Here is a 20,554-nt window from a genome sequence, read left to right on the forward strand (position 1 = left end):
CAAATGTTTAAATAAAAAATAGTTTCTGGAAGATATTACTGCTTTAAGGATTCAACCTGATAGAGACTTAGTAAATATTACAGTTTTCTATTTTTGCCTATATTGATATCTCCACTTTTTCACACCTATTATCATCTCAATAACTGGGAAATTCTCCTTGTAAACCTGTCAGATTTTTCTTTATTTTCTATCAATTTATGAACATTCATGTGTTTCACAGCAAATAAACCACACACTGGCAATCAACTGTCCTGAGCAAAAGTTTCAATTATTTGAGGTTCATATCCTACTCAATTTCATCCTAGACTATTTCCAAGAAAACACTGCAAGACAGAGGGTAATAATAACAAATCTGATTATTTTTTGCAAGGCAAATTAAAAACTGATCTCTCCAAATCTTTCAAAAAAACAGTTCAATTCCAAATCTTTCAAAAAATATTTTCAGTTCGACTATGCATCAGGCTAGCATGAAGTAGTGGAAAAGCCAAGCAGAGTTTTCATCCAGGACCTATCTGATTATTGCAACATCTGGGAAGAATTCCCCCAGCTACATCAGTCATTCCATGTCCTAACACAAGAGATATGGCTCCAGCCCATGACTGATGCTCTCTGACATTTAATGTGACACCGATGGAGTAAGTCCCTTTCTCCTATGCAGCAAGTGAAAAGGCAAACAGTGTTTTATTTTCACTCCAACTCTCTCCTCGTAATTACAAATGTAAGTCTTGCATCCCTATTAGATGCACGTCTCAGTCTTAAAATGCAGACTGAACTGCTGACAAGAGAACAAAGGGTATGGGAAGAAAAACAAGTAAAACCACTGCCCAGAACAGCCAGGCTAGGTAGGAAGCAACTGGTGTAGTTAAATTTTGAGTTTTAAATATTTCTTTTCTCTCTGCACCCCTCCATGATCAGGATTCAATAGATCATAAGAACTGAGGGCTGACTGCTCTGAGTAGGAAGAAAACTGTACTTTTTGCTTAATGTAGTTCCTCATCAAAACAATACAAGCATATGTCAATTACTAGCATCTCAACAATAAATAAGGATTTTCCACGTGTAAGATGATTCTCCTTACTTATCTCATCTTACCAAAACATACAATTATGTCTTTCCAGTACTTTCAGTGATATCATTAGGCATTTTCAGACAAAGGACAGAGACAACCACAACTGCACGGGGTGGGGGAAGAAGTAAGGATGATGCAAAGCCACACAGAGCAATGAGTGATTTAATTTTCAAACTCAGAAGCATCCAAAGACAACTATGTTTTCATACAGAACCCTGCTCTTCTTACAGAACTTCGCCTCTCACCCATCTGAAAAGCACCCTTTCCCCCTTTCAGTTTAGCTCCCCAAATTCCCATTTCTCCTGTGCACACCAATCTTTTCTCTTTTTGTCATCTTTATAAATCACTGCTACTTTCACACTTCGTTTTCTGTACTCCTTTTATTCTGAAGTGAAAGCAGAGAAAGGAAGTAATATCACCAGATCAGCTCGTCAGGATCAGAAAAACACCTGACCACCTGCAATATAACAGTGGCTTTTTTGCCTGCCAAAACTGATACCAGAATATTTTAAATTCTTAAAATCCTGACATCAGTACTGGTATCAAACACAAAATCTCAGGGCCAAAAGCTACCAAAACACTTTGTGAAGAAATTATAATGTTCTCTCAGTTCCTCCTATATATCAAGTCACACTGGAAAATACAGTGCCACTGCATCCACTCTCAAGTACACTGTGATTGCAGCAACAAAATCTTTGGCAGCACAGACACCACTGTTTCATGTGCTTTCCATGTGACTAACACAATACCATGTTGCCCTCCCAGCACCCACAGAATAATTGCTTTTGACTATACTACTGAACAGCACAGCATTTTAAAGCTCTCAGTTCAAAGCCTACTTATTACTGCAACTCAGAATGAAAGTCTTAAGTATAGTAATAAACTAATATATCTGAAGAATTAAAGTGGACCAAAGCAGCAGAATCCAGTACTGCTAAAATAACTGGCAAGAGTTCATTTACCAGGAAACCCTAAGCACAGCCCAGCTTATGACGTTTATATTACTAGATGTTGCTGAGCAAGAAACAGGCAGGAAAACAGAAATAAAAGAAAGAACATTTTAGCTGATACCTTCTTTGCTTACATACAGATGGTATATACAGTTAGCTACTATCAGTGAAGTACTTCCACTAAATTCACCTTCTAAGGAAAACATTGAGAAATAGAGAGTCATGTAAAGGGAAACAATACAGTTCCTTAAATTTCATGGAGAAAACAGCAGTGCCAGTCCAGTAATGAGTTTAGTGCTCAGTGAAGTAATTATCTTATTTCATGCTAGAGGTTGACTGCTGGCTTCTCTGTTCCTCCTCTTGCAACCTACATACCTATAGCCAAGATTACAAACAGCATATCTTCTTAGCTGAATCATTATTATTATCATCATCATCATCATGTCTACCAATTATACATATAACCTGACATACATGTGGTATGTGGCAATGAAGCAAGTACTGGAGGACAGAATTGTGACTGTGGTACTTGCACTTCAGAGAAAGTAATTAAAAAAAAAAAAAAGAAATGCACAGAAGTGAAACTTTTATGGTTGCAAAAGAAGCTTGACATTTTAGAAATGTAAGGGAAATTTCAGAAGCATTTGGTAAAGAAACAAAAAAAAAAGGCAAAATGGAAAAGTAATACAGGAATAGGGAACAATAGAAAAAAAATTTAGGTAGAAAACCAATAATCTATATTTCAGGCATACTAAATTTTTAAGAGTTGCAAGAATGAAAAATGCACAGGGCCTTTCTCTGCACAGAGGAAGAATCATCAGAGATGAGCACAACAGACAGCTGGACACAAATGAAGAGTACAGAGACATTCTTCTCTTCAGCCCACATAATAATTCTCATCACTGTAAGCAGTGTTCCCAGCGTTCATCTCATCTCTGTCCATCATAATCATATCCCCTCCTGTTCTCTGTTGGCATTAGCATGAGTACACATAACCTCAGAATCTAAACACTACTGACTAGAAGGAAAGTGGTTGGACTAGAAGCAGCCTGGAGGATGGAGACATCAATTCAGAGTCTTAGATAAAAGATGAGAAGTCAGAATCACTGGTATTGCCTTATGGCATCAGTTTTGTTTTTCACAATTATCAGCAAAACCCAAGCCAACAGAACAGAAAAAAAAATTGGTATGAACAGAAAGGCAACATAGCTAGAAAATTTCAGTACAAAAAAGATCAATTAGGAAAGCACTACCTTCTAAACATGGAAAAGATGAGTACTGATGAATGGCTCAAATTTAGATTCAATGGGCAGCTGGGAGGGCAAGAAACTTATATAACCAGCACTCGGACATCTAAAGACAGCCACAACACACTGAGAAAAGCCCTAATCTTATAAGGTAACAGTCCACAGATGGTATACACCCGAAAGACTTTTCAAAAATGTACTTCAGCACTCAGTAATAGGTTACTGTTCTAGGAATACAAGCATCTGTCATATGAAGACCTGCAATTAATACAGTCCAGCTGCTGTATTTATCTCCTACATAAAAAGTTTTGCCTTTGTGCTCAGTCATAGAGCATACCTTGTTGGTTTCAGGTATGTACAACTCTGAAACCAAACAGATATTCAAGAAAAGTCATTACTGCCTTTCATTACAAATAATCAAGCAAAATATTTGTTCTCCTCTTTTAATACAGAAAAAAAATTAGTACAAACTTCTTCCTTAAAATCAGAACAGAGCAGCACTGGTAGAAACTTTAATGTCGGTTGCTCCTGAAAGCTGTGATGGCTGAAGTCACGCTTGATGCAACTTTTCCAAATATTAGGGACAAGTTTACAGAAAACTAAAATATAGTACAAGATACCATAAACACATTTTTTTTAAATGAAACTTGAACACATATAATTCTATATTTTTTTTTGCCTCTGCATTCAAATTCTAACCCACTTTCCATTAAAGCTCATGCTTTGGTTCAAATTAAACTACACCTAAAGGAAGAACTATTCTTTTCCCTAGAGGGCTCTATAGGAAGGCCAACAGATCCTACTACAATGCAGAAAGCATCGTCTTTACATTGATACCATAGGCAGACACGAATTACTTTAAAAGCACTGTATTTACCCACAGGCATCAGAGAGATGGGAGGGCAAAGTATTTGTTTTCACTGTAACATATCAAGTCACTGCATAACCCTTTACAGGCAGGACTAGCATAACCTCGCTAAAAGCTCTCTCAACCAAAATGAAGCAAACTTTGCTGCAACAAGATTGGCACACTTCCCAATCGTTAGTACACAAGTGTTCATCTTGACTTAAACAACAAAGCCAATCATAACAGGAAAAGCAGCAACCCAGTTACACTGGGCACAGGCTCAGCAGGCCACATGTAAACCCAGTAAAAAACATAAAGCCTGAGTGGAGGAGAAAAGGAGCAATTTTAGTGAAGTGATCTCATTTAGTTTCCTAGAAAGGTTGTGCAGTCACAAATAAAACAAAGCTTTCATTCAACTCTGAAAACTAAAATTCAGCACTGATTAGTATCTTTTCGATTTGCAATAATTTCCCATTGTAGTGATCCAATATAGGAGCAGGATAAGAAATAAATGTAATTCTGTTGGAAACAACCAAGGCCACAGCCACAGTCTTTGAATATACATTTGCTGTTGTGTTTATGTCACTTGAATTAGTGAAGGATCTCTTCTTACCAATCTTCAATTTCAAAAAGGCAAACACCCTCATTTTCTTTATGATCGTCTGCTTCATAAGAATAAAAGAGGAGAAAGGATAAAAGAGAGAACACAAAAAAAACCCCACCAAACACCAAAACATTACCAAAAAAGAAACAACCCTCCAAATTTTCTCTTTTATTCCACATGGCAAAGTAAAGAAAGATGGAGAAGAAATACATTAAGTGTATGCAACTTGCACAGCTTGCACAGTTTCATTCTAGACATACTTGGCTACATATTTATGACAGTTTATGTGTCTGGCCTCCTGCCTGTGGGACACAAATACATCTGCATTCAGTAATCCCCCTAGAGAGAGCTCTCATATCTGAACAATCACCTTATTAGCCTTAAACAACTCCAAGTATCTTTGTAGGCAACAAGAAATTATTTCTGAAATTGGATTTTAACCCTGCAAGTTTAGCAGAAAGTATTATTCATAACCACTATTGTTTAAAAAAATGCCAGCATTTCTCCTAACAAACATTTTGTTTACATGCACAGTTAATAATATTCTGGTTTAACCATTTCACTGTACTGTCAAAACCCAAGAAATCACAATGTATAATTTTCTAGTGACAGCAGCAATTAATAGGTCCTTGTAGAAGATACAGTAGTAAAATGAATCCTCATGTTAACTTTTACCACCCCCTTTCTCTTCTGTTAAAGTCTCGGAAGATTTCTGTTGACACAAATATTATTGCTCTATTATGTTTATAATGAAATATTACTGAATTTCCCTACAGATACTATGCAGCTTGAAGGGAGATGCTGGCTAGGAAACCACAGCCAAATGACAAAAACTAACTGAAAAGCAGACTTACCAATTGCAGGTTCTGATTTTCATGAAGACAAACTGTTTGGCTCTTGGACTTTGGGGCTGCAGGGGGAAGCTTATGAGATGCTGCTTCTCTCAGCAGCATGTCAATTCTGGAACTTGCAAGCTCGTAGACATCCATAAAACTTTTAACCATGGCCTTTAAAAAGTAAAATAAATCATCAGTGCCAGGCATGCTATACTTAAATGACAAATAGCATACATCCAAATTCATTACAGAAGACCTAAATTTATTAATCAGAGAAATGAAACAAAGGTTAAAAGCCAGGGAAAAATTCCGTATCAGGACTTGAACATTAGAAAGGTCTAACACAGGACATGTTTCCTTCAAAAATCTTAAATATTAATAGCATTAAAGAAAAGCAAATTACTGCACACACTAATTAGAAGGCGTTTTGACAATCTGTTTTCAAATAGGCAGTACTGCACTGAGCAGCTGATACCATTTTCATTGTATTTAAATACAAAATGCAGTGCAAGTTCAAAGTTCACAAAGAATCAGTTCTCAGTTTCAGGTAAATGTTCATACATTCAAAGTCAGCCGAGTTACTAATCCTCCCACTCCACGTCAAAAAAAAAAAATTAATTTGTGAGAAACAAAAGAAACACAGTAAAGCTGCAGCCCTCTGAAAGTAAATAATCTGATTACAATATAGCTGGGAAAATAGAATTGTTTTCATGTACATAGCAGAAGAATGTCCCAACCGTGTAATATTGATCAGGCCGATAATAACGTTAGCAGCACAAGAGAGTACAAATGATTTGGCAGTACTGGTAACTTTGTACGTACACTAAACAGTGTTATGCTGTTGAGATTATTGGTCTTCTTTACAACTGGTTAAACCCATTCTATAAATTATAGTTTTCCCTTCTGAAATGACTTGTAGCGAGTTTCTACTGTAAGAACATACTACAGATAATACAAAATTGGCCTTTTGAATGTAAGTCTGTGGTACAGGCAGAAATAAACTAGTACCTCTAACATGCATTCACAAAGATTTTTACTGTTTCCCTTTGTTCTCAAACACAGTACTGCTTTTCAGAATAAAAGGTAACATAGCTGAAATCAATCAACTCATTTCATTTTCAAACGTGGAAAACAGCACTGGCAAATTAACACCATCATGTCTTTTCTCATCAGAAAGAATATCCAAAGTGTGTTACATACTATGGTACTAGTCCTAAAAGTGTATTCACATAGCTCTGTAAGTCTGCCACTGTCAGCTCTGATCCTGCTTTTAAATTTTCCATCCACATTCAATGTGATTAAAGTCCTGAAGCTCTTCACAAAAAATACCAAGCAAGAATGTGGATGGATGTATCTCACACCCCATATAAAGTTGCCTGAGAGTCTTCACATAGCAACTGCCCACATGTTAAAAATTAGACAGATGTTGAAATAGGTCTATAGACTGAGCCTGTGACTCATAAACAAGGACTATATCAATGCGTCATAACAAGCTGTGTCTCAAATATCATACAAAAACTCTTACATGTTCCTTTGATTGCTTCCCACACGATATTTATAGGTATCACTGAACTATTCGATTCCTTACCTTCTTCCTTTTACCTCTGCTACCACAAAGTTAGTGAAGCTACTAATCCACACAGCTTCATCCCACATCTCCAGAGCCAGTTAAAGCCCATGCAGTTATCTGAAACAGCAGTTACCAACCTGCTGCTCAATTTAGCTATTTCATCTTGTTTAATGAGTTTGAAAATTTTCAATTTAGGAAAAATGCATTCATTTTCAACTTATTTTCAGACACAGCAAATTTTTTTTCTAAGACATTTAGATTTTTTTCAAGTCCAGAAGGAAGCAATTTGTCAGCTTCTTAAATGTTAATCAGTACATTACTAACATGGAGGTAGCATTTATACATCCACATGTACACACATTCTTCCAGTATTTCCAAACTCCCTAGCAAAGAGTCAGGGTCAGTTTAGACTTCTCTCAGACAGGGCCAACGTTAGGAAAAATAGTATGTTTGAGTCAGTCTTCCAGTGTGCAATCCTTGAGTAATGAGTGTGCAGAATGTTTATTCTAAATAATAATAGTAATAATAATAATAATGAGGAAGGCATGGGTTTTTGAAGCACCATGGAAGGTATTCATTTATATATGATTTTATGTAACTCATGGCCGTCTCAGATTAAGTCACAGATCTGTCTTCCACAGTAGAGAAGTTCCACTTATTAGAAAGCTTAATACATGGAGAATGGGGTATAGAACCTGGTCATTTGCACGTTATAAGATCTATCACATAAAGATTAAACACATCTGTAAAGTTCAGCACTTTAATTCAGATCCCTAATTGCATGTTACAGAAACAGCTGCAGCTCTGGAAATTGTTCCATGATCAACCAAGTCTGCTAAGGAGTGGGGTTTTTTCTTTATGAGTTCACGTAACAATAAGATGTATATATAGTTTTAAGGTGTCTTATTGCTATGTACACTTAAGCAAACTTCCTGATTAATTTTTCTAGCACAAAATTTGTCACTCATATACATCTGCTGGATCTGCATTTATATGAACATTTCTGGGTTTGAATGTGTTGGTAATAACATGACATGAAAACTTGGAACAGAAAAAAAAAAACCTTTGTCTTCCATTACAATATAAATGTATAAAAAATACCCATCAGAAAATTACTTCTGTTCAGAAAGGCCAGATGTTGTGATGCCTGAAACATTACAGGAACCAATACTATTGCAACTCAGACCACTTGTAAAGTTAAAGCCTTTCCAGACAGGTAAGTATTACAGGCAAAGTAGTGGGTAGAAGGAGTCCACAACAATAGTGGGGCTGAAGAACACTAATTTCTAAACATTACTGACTCCAGGTGTCCCTGCCTGAGCAGGAGGTTTGGAACAGATGACTTCCAGAGGTGACTTCCAACCTCAAAGTCTTTGTAAGGATGCAACGTGATGCGAGTTAGTAACAGCTGAAATATACATAGGACTGTCAATTTTAAGATCAGAAATTTTAATTAATTACTCTGCATTAATCAAATAAAAAGACTAATTAATCAGACATCTGAATGGCTTTTTCTCAGTGACCTCTTACCTTTCCCTTTACTTCACACAATGCTTTATTTTATGAAGGATCTCACTATTATTTGAAGTTCTACATCACATGCTACTGATATGGGAGATGCAAATTATAATGGCAGGAGTGTTTTCAGTTTCAGAAGTGTCTTCAGTGTGAGGAGACCCATTCCTCAACACTAATTCAAGGCACAGACAGCTTCATGAAAACCAGTGTTCCAAGTTTCAGGTTAGTGCTATTCGTATGATAGGAACAAACCCAAACTATCCCATGATATTATTTTAAATTTCAGATTCTTCTTTATTTAGCAACTGGGACTCCGAAGATTCTAAGCACTACGCACCTGGCTGTTCTGTGTGCTTGTTTCTCCAGATTGTAAAAAACAGGCCAGAATACATACAGAACCATTGCAAAACCATGTTTGTGCTTACCTACCAATTCTCCAATACCCTGAATATACATAGATAACCATGCAAACAGATAAAAGATAAAACATATAAAATTTAATAAAAAATTATACATGTTTTAAGTTATTTTAACAGATAAGGTTTACTTCTAAGCAACCATAAGGAAAAAGGTCCTTATCCTGTTCAGAGATATCCCATCTGTAACAGTAGTGTACACATAAAAATTCTGACTTAAGCTTGATTGATTCAGATTGATGAAGCTGAGAAACCTGAATTAAAAGTGGGACAAACTGATCTGATGCTATTTATAAACTACAAACCATTGAACTGCAATGCAAAATAGCAAAGTTTAAGCTGAGTCTTCCCTCTCCAGATTAATCTTTAAAAGGACTGAGAACACTTAACATCAGAGACAGTCCTCCAGGGGACATGTAAACCCAATTTCTTCTACTATTCCCTCCATGTACTTTTGAATCAATCATTTACTTGTTCTCTACACCATTTCTAGTGCAAGCAAGTTCAAGGTGCACAGTGCTATCAGTGCTTTAAAACAGCTTTTGCATATGGCTATAAAATGAGGCCAGAAGACTCCAAGCGTCACAAGTAGAATATTCAAGGTGAAAATGGCTAATACTGACAAATTACACAACAGTCTTTAAGGAATATGAAACAGAAATATAAACCTTTTTTAAAATTAATTCATGAAATTCAAAGGTCACTTAAACTTCAGCTGTTCTCAATTCAGTTACAGTAGAAACATATGACAAGTAATATACAGATCAGCATATTCAAATCAGCAGAAGACCTCTCATCAAAGTTTTAATGTATTTATTATACATTATAAAAACAGCATTTTTAATTTCCAATTAAAACACTGTGCATGTTGTCGCCCTCACCCTCAGTGCTTGGCTAATGAGAACAAATACAGTTCAAAACAATCTTTATTTGGATTATGAATTATAAATAAGTGTGAATGGAAGTTTCCATTTAAAGTTTTGGGCTATTCTGAAGTTACAAAGATAAAATAAAATACCAAGTGATTAAGAGTCAGGGTTTTTTATTTTTATACCCATGTTATACCATTAACTCAGTATCTTATTGGGCCTACCGTTATCATAGAACTGTATCTCCTGTTTAGAAGGAACAAAACTAAAGCAAGGAGAACTTATATGAAATGATGCTTATTAAAAGGTATCAGATACAAAATGAGCAGCCTGACAAAATAATCATGGAGCTAATAACATCAGATACAGCAGCAAGAATAACAAGGCCATCTACTTTACACAGTGTACTTTCTCCCTTCAGGAAATTCTTTAATCAAAAAAGAATGTTTGCAGGTAGTAAATTTACCTATGAGCAGTATGTAGAAAAAGATGGACCTCAGAAGAATGAACAATTAACTGCAGTGAAACAAAGTACTTAGATGAGAATCTGAAAAGGATGAGAATTTCACTTATGATACAGAATCTGTCTGAAGTTCAGTTCAGGTAAAAGCAACTGGTGAGAAAACAAAACTCAAGAGTGGAGGTCTGTATGCTTAATAAGATAACCTATAGAATGCCTCTCATTATTGCCTTGCTTCAAATGGACATATACAAGACTAGTTAAAACAAAACATACATCAATTACTTTTTGTTTTCAGAAGCAAGATTTCAGGATACTTATACATTTAAGAGCTGTATTTGGGGAAGAAAGGATTAAAATTCATTTTAGCATTTGAAAACCCATTCTGTCTGCCTTGACCCTTAGACCAAAATGTCTAGTGGCATCAGTGGAGGATGTAAATACAGCAGCTTCTCAGGCATCAGCAAAACCCTCAAGGGGAACAGCATTCGCAAAATTGCACTTTTGCAGCTGTTTGGCACTTCTTTAATGATCTATTCTCCTTGTATCTCATTTCAACACTAAACTTTTTGTTCACTTCCATTCAAGCGTGGCATGCGCAATTTAAATGTGCCAAAAAGCAGGTCAGTTCTGTTACAACTTTTTTTTTCTTTCCAACGAAAGCTGACTCAGTGCCACACACGGGGCCTAACTCTATCGCCTTCGCTTCAATAACAATTACTTTACCCCGCAGGTCTCAGAGGATAGCCCAAGGGAATGAAGCCCTAAATAAAAGGCTAGATTCTCTGCAAGAGGTAATGACATGACTTCCTACAAGAAAATTGAAAAGGGAGCATTGAAATTGACAGAGACTGAAGGGAAAGTGCTTCTACTGGAAACCATCGCAGATGGGCATAGCAAGAATTGCCATTAAAATTATTACAAAGTGTAAGAGTTTAAAAAATAACATTGATCTTCCAGAAACTGATAAATTAAGACCAATGTGTTTGTTGGTATGATCAGACAGAAAGCGTCCTGAAAATTTTATAGCAAAAGAAGTCTCTCTGGAGCATGCAAGTGAAACACTACTTAAGGAATTGCATATTTTTAGAGGCCAGTAATATGTACATGCAAAAACTATTCTCTCTGTTGCACAAAGCACAGACATATGCAAATGGCAAAGGAAAAAAATCATTTTCCCAAAGAACTTATAGTTTAAGCCTAGCCATGAGGAAAACTCTACCGCTACGTTCTACCTCTTCCCATCCTCTTACATAGTCTTGATAACAAAAAGAACATTTTAGTCTGTAAGGGAGAAAAAGAATTTTCAAGTAAAAGGTTTTGGTGAGAAAGAAATGAAAACTGAAATAAGTTTCAGGCTGGTAGCCTTCCTTCAACTTCCTATTGCCGTGTATATTCTAGGCACGGACAAAAGAACGAGGGACAGGTAGTCACTAAAAATAGCACAAAAGTCCACATTTAAGTGCCTCACTTGTGAGTATGATAATCTGCTTTGAGTGAGCACAGTATATTACCACTGATGAGAGGAACTAAACAGGAGAAGTCACAACAGAAAAGTCAGGATGCAGTTTTATTAAGAAAATGGCAATGTCCCATCAAACATTCATCACAAGAAGAAACAACAAAGTAGAACTTCTCATCACAATCCAGGTGAAATACCAGTGAAAGTACTAAAACATTCTCAAACTGAATTAGATAAAATATTTTACATGTGGTTAGAAAGCGGAACTGTGTCCACTTTGCATTTTCCATGCAAAAAAGATGAAGACAAACTATTTTGCAGTTGTCATTTAGTAGGAGAGACAAAGGTACCTTCTGGCAGGTTTAGTGGCTCATACGTAAACAATCTTTACTGAGTCTTAATCTTCACATCAGATTTTAGGTGACTGCTCCAGTCTTAACGGAGCCCAGGGGCTAGAAAACTGCATGATGTTTTGCGATACATATGGCTACTTCATCTCCTTTGCTTTTCTTACAATGTGCTCTTGGCGGCGCTGCATTTTAATTCAACATAAATATGTCATCCTACATATAGCAACATTTCATAGTTTTGCAAAGAAACTCTAAAATACCTGTTAGGTTGGATAGCAAACTTCCATTTTGGCTTCTCACCAAACCACCACTTATGTACACAAACTCATGATGCCAGCACAGGGAAAAGCACAAGTCAGTCTCTACTTGTAATGACCTTCTGAACTACATTCCTCAGGTAAATGGACACACATTTAATCTAATGTCCACTGCCACATATAGGATGAACAGGTATTCTTCCTTTATTCTGCCTGAACTCTGATGTTAGTGAGACAACTTTGCTTCATAAATTCTTGGACTTCATCAGAATTTGTATTAAAAAAAAAAAAAGCTAGACTTTCAATCAAACTTGCTTTCAGGACCTGATTTATCCCATGAACATGTTGTATTAGAAATTTCAGGAAATTTGAAGAGCACAGTACACCTGCTACTGACCTTAATGACCATACACATTAGCACTCCTCTTTCCAAAGCAGCAGTTAAGAGAATATTTTCAATACAGCCAAAAGTGGCACTGACACCAAACTTGACAATCTGCTGTTGTTAACCTTAGTATGAAAAAAGGAACATATTTTCCTCACGAAGTTTACTTTTAACCATCATACTCTGAGGAAGAAAAATTACTAAAATTATCCATCATCTTTGAATATCTAGTTCTTCTGACAATGGATGCACAGCTGAAGAAAACCCTTGATGGGAAAAAATGACTGTCTATCTTTTGGGCATGTCATGTACCTAACAGATTAGCTCAACTCAGAAATGTATAAATCCCAATCATGTATACTAAAAACTGGTGGGTGAGTGAGACTCCATTATACTGAAGTCTGGGCTTCTTCCATGTGAAAAGTCACCAAGCCGGTGAGAAAACTTGAAAAACAAACAGAAGACACTATTCTGTTGGCAGAGATCTGGTTGTCCTCATTAAAACCAACAATTCAAAGACAAAAGTAATTACCTCATGAGCTTTTTTAGATAATATTTTGGAAGACACTGATTTTCTATTTTGTAGTCAGCACTATATGTCCTTTCATTGAGTGGAAACTTATCTGATTGCAGAATAGGATTTGAATTACTAGGTTGGGAGCTTGGCAAATAAGGAACAGGCTGTTATGGTCTATTCCCCTCTCTTGTCAACAATCAACAATTAGATCCAATTCCTTAGAAGCACAAGAGATAAAATGACTTTCTAAATTCTGCTTATAAAATTGGAAGTTTATAGCAGCACTGAAAGGAGAAAACTAAGAAGGATACGTACTGGTGAGATGAGTTTTCCTAGAGACATCAAGTATTCTTCAACAACAGGATTAGAAGTAAAATACTGACTATCATATGGTACCATAACTACATTTAGAAAGCTCTTTTTATTCTTTTTTACTGGATTTGGTGATGAGTTGCAGGCACTGTAATACTGTGCACTTCAGTGGTGATCCTAATGGTGGATCAACAAAAGCAGCTTCTTATACAAGGATCCCCGGCTATCCTAACTTATAAACACCCTAGAGAAGAGCATTTTCTAACTACCTCTAATTTTAACTGGTTACTACTTCCTTATCCATTTTTCAAAGCTGGACCACTACTTGCAGTTAGGTAATTTATGAGAAATTGAACCTATGGATGTTGGTAACATAGAGAAATCACTTCCACAGCTGTCTAAATATAAAAATTATAGACGATTTCTACTGGTTTTCACCTTCTTGTAGTTCAGAAATTAGGCAAGTAACCTGAAAAGAAACAAGGAGTGGCAAATGGTAGGTGATTATGACAGATGATGCCAAAGCATGAAAGTAAACTGGGAATATTTATTAACATTAACATATTAAGTGAAATAGTAGAAACCATTTTCAAAGCATACATACAAAATAGTTTTTCAGGAAGTATGTACTTAACCTGTTAAGGTCCTTTCCACAAATCATGTGAATGCTTAATTTTACACAGGTTCAAAAAGCAATGGAACAACAAATGGCTGCTGAATATAAAACTATGAGTTTGTCTCTGTAGACATCCAAACCTACCTGGACTTGCTCCTTTGTAACCTCATCTAGGTGGCCCTGCCTTGGCAGGGGGATTGGACTAGATGATTTCCAGAGGCCCTTTACAACCCTAATGGTTTTGTGATTCTGAGGTTTCAGAAGAATTTGAATTAAAATGGCGAAGGCTGAGAGAAATTCTGGAGACATTTTAGCGCTGTTTATTCCACTCTTTGTTTTACTTTCCCCTATCCAACCTGTTTTTACATGGGGACAACCAGATTTACTGCTATTCTATGTGCCCTCTAGGCATTAAATGTTTCTTCAGTTCCACAGTCCGTTTCCCAAGGGAGTAAAATTTGTAGGAAGTCTCACACGGAATAAACGCAGAACAAATCAAACATCTAGGATAGTGACCTTTGCCAGTGCAAAGACAAATATCACATTTTGACATGTAGGAGACTTGCTGCTCAAAACCTAGTCCTGTGGTCTTTGTTATCATTTGTAAAAACTTCAGAATTTAAACTAACTTGTAATCTTTAGTTTGTGCAAATGGGAAACTGGATGGAGAAAAAGCCTGGCACTATATGCCACAGCAATGGCAAGATGCTTTTTTTTTGCTCACTGATCTCTCCATTTTGTATTTGTCAATTATGATAGAACCAGGAAGAAGGCAACCTACAAATGAGTCTTAGTATTAGAAAAGAAGACACGATCTGCCTCAGAACAGAGAGAACACACAATATAGTATATAAAATACAGTATTCATGCATTAAAGAGGTGTTGCAAGTTTGCCCCACAGGTGGAAGGGGTGACTGCTTCCTCCTGATCTTTACTTCAGAACTGCACAGATCATGATGTTGAAGCATCCAAAGGAATCTCAGTATCAAGGCTTCAGGAGGACAAACAAATAGTAGTCTTTCTATGGATACGATCTTTTTAAAAGCCATGACAGACTCAATCCTTTGCAGGTAAACTTGCCAACATGCAGGCTATGTATCCCTGTTATTTAGGTTTACAAAACAGTTCCACATTTATCCACTTTCCACTGCTTTAGCACCCTCTCCATTTTCTCCCCACCCCCTAATTTCTTAATACCTTTTTGCTTCTGACAGGGAGAGACCATAATGAGGAAAGAGACCATAATGAAGGTAAAGAAGACTGTAATTAAATTGGGTACTGGAATGGACAAGTACTCATTAAAAATGAGTGCCCCACTTCAAGCCCTACTTTGTCCTGGAAGACCTACAGCAATAGACCTTATCAATCCTAAGAATTTATGCTTTTCACAGTCCAATATAAGTGTTGGAACTTGTGACCTTTGGATTCTAGCAGCACATATCACTAGATCATCAATCAGTTCAGTAACTGAAAAATCAAGACAAGAGCTTCAAAGTAGTTCATTCTTATTCCTGCAAGACAACAATGTAAAAAAGAAAATTTGCAGGCAACAACATATATGAATTTATGAGTCACAACACACACACACACACACACACAACCCCTTTCCCTCCCTCTCCCCAAAACTCCAAAATGATTTTAGTGGCAAACTGGTAGAATTTGATTAAAAAAAAAAAAAAAAAAACAACCCAAACAGGTTAACTTTTAATCCTTTCAAAACTTGTCCTCTTCGAATTTTACTTTAGTGGTATGGCACTTGGGATTCTGTCCCAATCTACTTTTTCAATATATGACAACTGTGGCGTTAGCAGAATAGCCCAGGGTTTTTTTGGCCTAGTTTTATATTCTGAAAGGTTTACTGTGTTTTTCTTAATCCTTAAATTGCATATTCATTGCCATATTTTCCTCTAACTGCTGTCACTTATAGTGTCATGCAGAAGGGCAAATCAGGGTCAGTTTATGTAAGCGGCATCAATCTGAAAAACTTCATCAGTCTTTATTTCAAGGCATTATGCAAAGAACGCTGACATTAAGGGAACCTTAACTGACAGCAAATGAAATCAATCAGCAAATCCCTAAACCATAATTTTGCACAAGCTGTAGATAACCCTTCCTCTTCCAGGTCTTTAACTACAAGGCCCACCAAATGCAGTATATAGGCAAAAATGTCTCCCTTGATTTCATTACAAAATTCTTGCACTAATACAGTGCACTGTCTAATATTTTTTCTTTCTCTGTAACCTATCGATAAGAATAAGAGTTATGTTTTATAATGATGGAATACTAAGCAGTTAAGTGGAAAAAGGCAAAAGAAAAGATTCAGCATTTGAAGAATCTTGGTTTTTTAGTTTAAATGCAATAAAAAATAGGTTTTTTCTGTTTCTGTTACTAAGGTATTTGTGTAATAAAGTCTATTGCCTTATTAACTTCTATTGCTTAAGACTCACTTGCTCAGCATTTCTTCTTAGTTCTTTAAATTAAAAGAACCAGTACAAAAAAAAGTAAGACTCCAGACAATTCCTAATCTTTCACAGTATTCATGAATTCATTTTTTAACTCACATGATTATCAACAGTTTAACAGCTATACTTCTGAAAGGGCTTATCTGTGTCACACAGTACACACCGAACATAGTATCAAACAATACAGTCACACCCAAGCTACACAGTGGTTACCTGGTAAAATTACTCCTTTTCTGAAGATTCTGTGCATAGATAATCCCATGCAATTCTGAAAGGATTTCTGAAGTATGAAAAACTGCCTAACAAAAAAGGTGCTGTGAAAACTATATTTGTTATTTTCTGTTACTGAATGATGCTTTATTTTGTAGTTAGAGCTTTTAGGAGTCTGCCCTTGTTCACTGAGGCAGCTTCGGGTACATACTGAGATCACCACGTCTCTAGAGCAATTTTTCTCATAAAAGAATAGTGACTAGAAGTTAAGAAAGATGCTTTTCTGTATGAAGCAGCAACCTCTTAACCAGCTGGAAAAAAAAAAAAAAAAAAACAACCAACCATACCAGGATTACAAGCAGAACCAAAACTGAGTAAATAAACTTGGTGAATTAAGATCATGTTTTACACAGCTCTGGCAGAGCTTGCTTACATTATCAGCACAGATCCTTCATTAAAGATTACTCACATGCAACAGATACAAATGTATGAAAAAGTGGACAAATGCAGATGGTTACATGATTGCTTCACAGGGTCAAGAAAGAAAGCTTTCCACTAAGAAAGGTTACTGAAAGGTTAAATTATTATATATTAACATTGGCATTCAAGATAATCAGCAGCAGATCTTAACTTAAAAGGTTTACAAAACAGTGTGTATGAAAGAGACTGGACAAGAGTTGGTATTTTCACAGGCATAAAGACACAGAAAGAGCAATTAATCAGTAATCAATTAATTGGTGATTACAGATACTGACTTCGATATTTACAGTCCCATAGTGCCAAAGACTTAACAGGGCTAGTGTGCAGCCTGCGTTCCAGATAACTGGAAGCTTTCTGAGAAGGTTCTTCGTATAGTCTTTATCCGTTTATTGGAATGAAGAAAGGGAAAGGAAGGGGGAAAAAAAAAAGTGAAAGGGTTGCTGAGAAAGTGAGGGAAAGAAGCTAATGATAAGACAGGAGAAAATGAGGAGAGAGCAATGAAAAGCCCATAGGGGACAGAGAGGAAAAGACTGCTAAAAGAAAAGCTGTGAAGATGAGAGGAATTTGAGAACATGGTTAACCCACAGAAATGAGAAGGGGTGTGAAATTCAAATTATAGAAGGAAAATTTCCAACATCACCAGCATTTTGAAAATGCCTCACTTTAGGTTTTAAATAGTGTTTTGCTAACAAACGTTAATGACAGGTTTTAAAGGAATCATAGTTAAACCAAATTATGCCAAAATGGCTCAGATACCAGCTGAACGCATTAAAGAAGATTAGAGTTCTTCATGTTATGTCCCTTCAATCTGGTTATTTGGATTTTACTCAGATGTTAATTATTGTTTCATAAGCCCTGCACCAACTTTATTTTGAACAAAATGAAGTTTGCAAAAGGTCAGGGTTGCAAGAGGTCATCCCATTCTAATGAGATTAAAACATTTACTTATTTATGAGCATTTGAACTCAAGATGCAAAAGCAAACTATCATTAAATTAATAAAGAATGGCTTTGCTTTTTAAACAGGGAAGGCAGGTTTGCGGTCAGTTAAGCATCAGCATGTATTGACACTAGGTAGGAAATTAATCCTTTCGGAGAGGAGAAGAAAAGAGAGGTAGAGCAGCCCAGGTGCTGTTGATAGCAGTTCTTGAACTCCTGGAGAATGAAGACTAGTTTTATTCAACAGCAGCATCAGAGTCTGATTCCAGAGGAGGCAGCTTTCTGGCCTCTGTAAAGCAATGGATAGGTCCTTCTGTGGGTGAAATGGTGGAAGTAAAAGGAAGACACTACAAGTGTTTGCATGTTATGTGCACACATATATAAAAGCACTCTCTTCAAGACTCCCTTGAAAAAGGTTTCTCCTTTCTGAAGCATTAAGAGGAAAAAAAAAACAACCCCAAACCCACAACTAATTGTTCTTTTAATACCCATGCATTTAAAAAAAAAAATGAAAAAGACTCCAAAAGAGAAGTACAAGATTTAAAATTCTAATAATTCAGTTTTTGGCCAGCTACTCCACAGTTAATTCACCCCATTCAGTCCTCATGCCCAAAATGATTTATGTTTGAAAGACTTGCCCTATGCAGAAGATAAAATCTAATGACAGAAATATAATCTTACCTTTGAAATCACTAGCTTCTTCAATTTGGTAAGAATATTTTATTGACAAGTAAACATGGGGATGAGAAAGTTATTTTAAGAAAAATTATCAGCAGAATTATGTATATTTTTTACTTTCTAATCTACCAAGTATAAATCTGAAAGTAATGAATGAGTGAAAATAAATACAAATTAAGAAGCTTCTAGTACTTTAAACTACATTTGTATTTCCCAATTAATTAGAAAAAGTGGACCTACAACACAATCAGATAATGTATGACTAAATCATACATGAATACATAATTTACATAAAATAAATGGTAGGAACCTACTCTTTCATAAATTTATGATTATACGCTAACACTGAAGATATGTCAGTACTTGACTATATTACTACTACTGCTATAAGCCTCTATGTTATTACTTTTCATTTTTCATTTCAAACTACCTCAAAACACCTGAGCAATGCAAAGTACATATAAATCCCACGTGGACTTCCTAAACCTGCATGAACAGACGGACACACGCTGGAGATGGGGCGAGCAACACAGAAGGAGCAAAAAGCAGTGGGGAAGAGAAGCTGAGGGAAAGGAAGAGAGCCAGAGGCAGGGGGACAGTGTGGACAGAGAGGGTGACAGGCGGAGTGAGCAGGGCAGCCACTGCGAGCACGAGAGAGTGGCAGATACTGGGAGAGAGACGAAGCAGAGCAGTAGGCAGAGATGAACCAAAGGAAAGCATGAGCATGTGTACCGCAGAGGCATCAGGCATGGCAGGGTTAGCAACAGCAACAGCAGCAGATAAGAGTGTGCGTGGCAGTGCACATGCAGCAGTGAGCGAGTGTGCTGCACACATGCAGTGGAGAGTGTGCACATAGGACAGAGGGAAGAGATAATGTGCAGGAGGGAACAAGAGCATGTGGCAGAGAAAGGGAAACAAAAAGAGTGAGAGACAGATGAGACAAAGTGAAAATTATCCACCTCAAACCTGCTTGGAGGAGAGAAAGCACACCACAAGTTGCAGTACCTTTCAAAATTAAGGGAGAGTTTAGTAATGGAAAATACAGATTTACCTACTCAAGTCCTTAGTTAGAATAAACTAAATTTTTCCTAATATGCAAGGGATTCCCAACAGTAAGGTCAATCTTACATCTCAAGTGAAGAGCAGCACACAAACAAATACTTTCTACTAAGACCTATGAATACCAACATCTACAGATTTGTGTATATGTCCTTTTAAACCAGAACCCAGCTTGTAGTCTCATCATTGTATTTGCTTTTTCATACACTGCATAAATGCATTAAACATTCACATCCTCATTAAAGTCACTTACAAAACTTGCCCGTTTGGAAAAATGCACAGTATCTCAAAGGGTAAAATGATATGATTGCTATAGCCTTGAAACACTCTCACCTGGCATTTATCAAATATCAATCCTGTGAAAAAGCAACACAAATTCATCCTTGAATATTGGTTCTCTTCCAAACCAACATCCAGAAGTCACACCATATCCTTTAGCAAG

The 20,554-nt window shown here is 36.5% G+C and overlaps 1 protein-coding gene across 1 annotated transcript in view; it reads right to left on the reverse strand.

Moving 5' to 3' along the window:
• LOC133222572 (coiled-coil domain-containing protein 171-like) overlaps window positions 1-20,554 on the reverse strand; it is a 74,750-nt gene that overhangs the window by 15,816 nt on the left and 38,380 nt on the right. Inside the window, exon 7 of the mRNA XM_061372371.1 lies at window positions 5,572-5,724. Within this exon, the coding sequence (XP_061228355.1) occupies window positions 5,572-5,724 (153 nt within the window). The remainder of the gene's footprint in view (window positions 1-5,571; window positions 5,725-20,554) is intronic.

This window comes from Neopsephotus bourkii, unplaced genomic scaffold (genome assembly GCF_033783945.1).
Source record: "Neopsephotus bourkii isolate Nb327-2 ecotype Australia unplaced genomic scaffold, CSIRO-AGI_Nbou_v1 NB_1611, whole genome shotgun sequence".
Taxonomy (NCBI): domain Eukaryota; kingdom Metazoa; phylum Chordata; class Aves; order Psittaciformes; family Psittacidae; genus Neopsephotus; species Neopsephotus bourkii.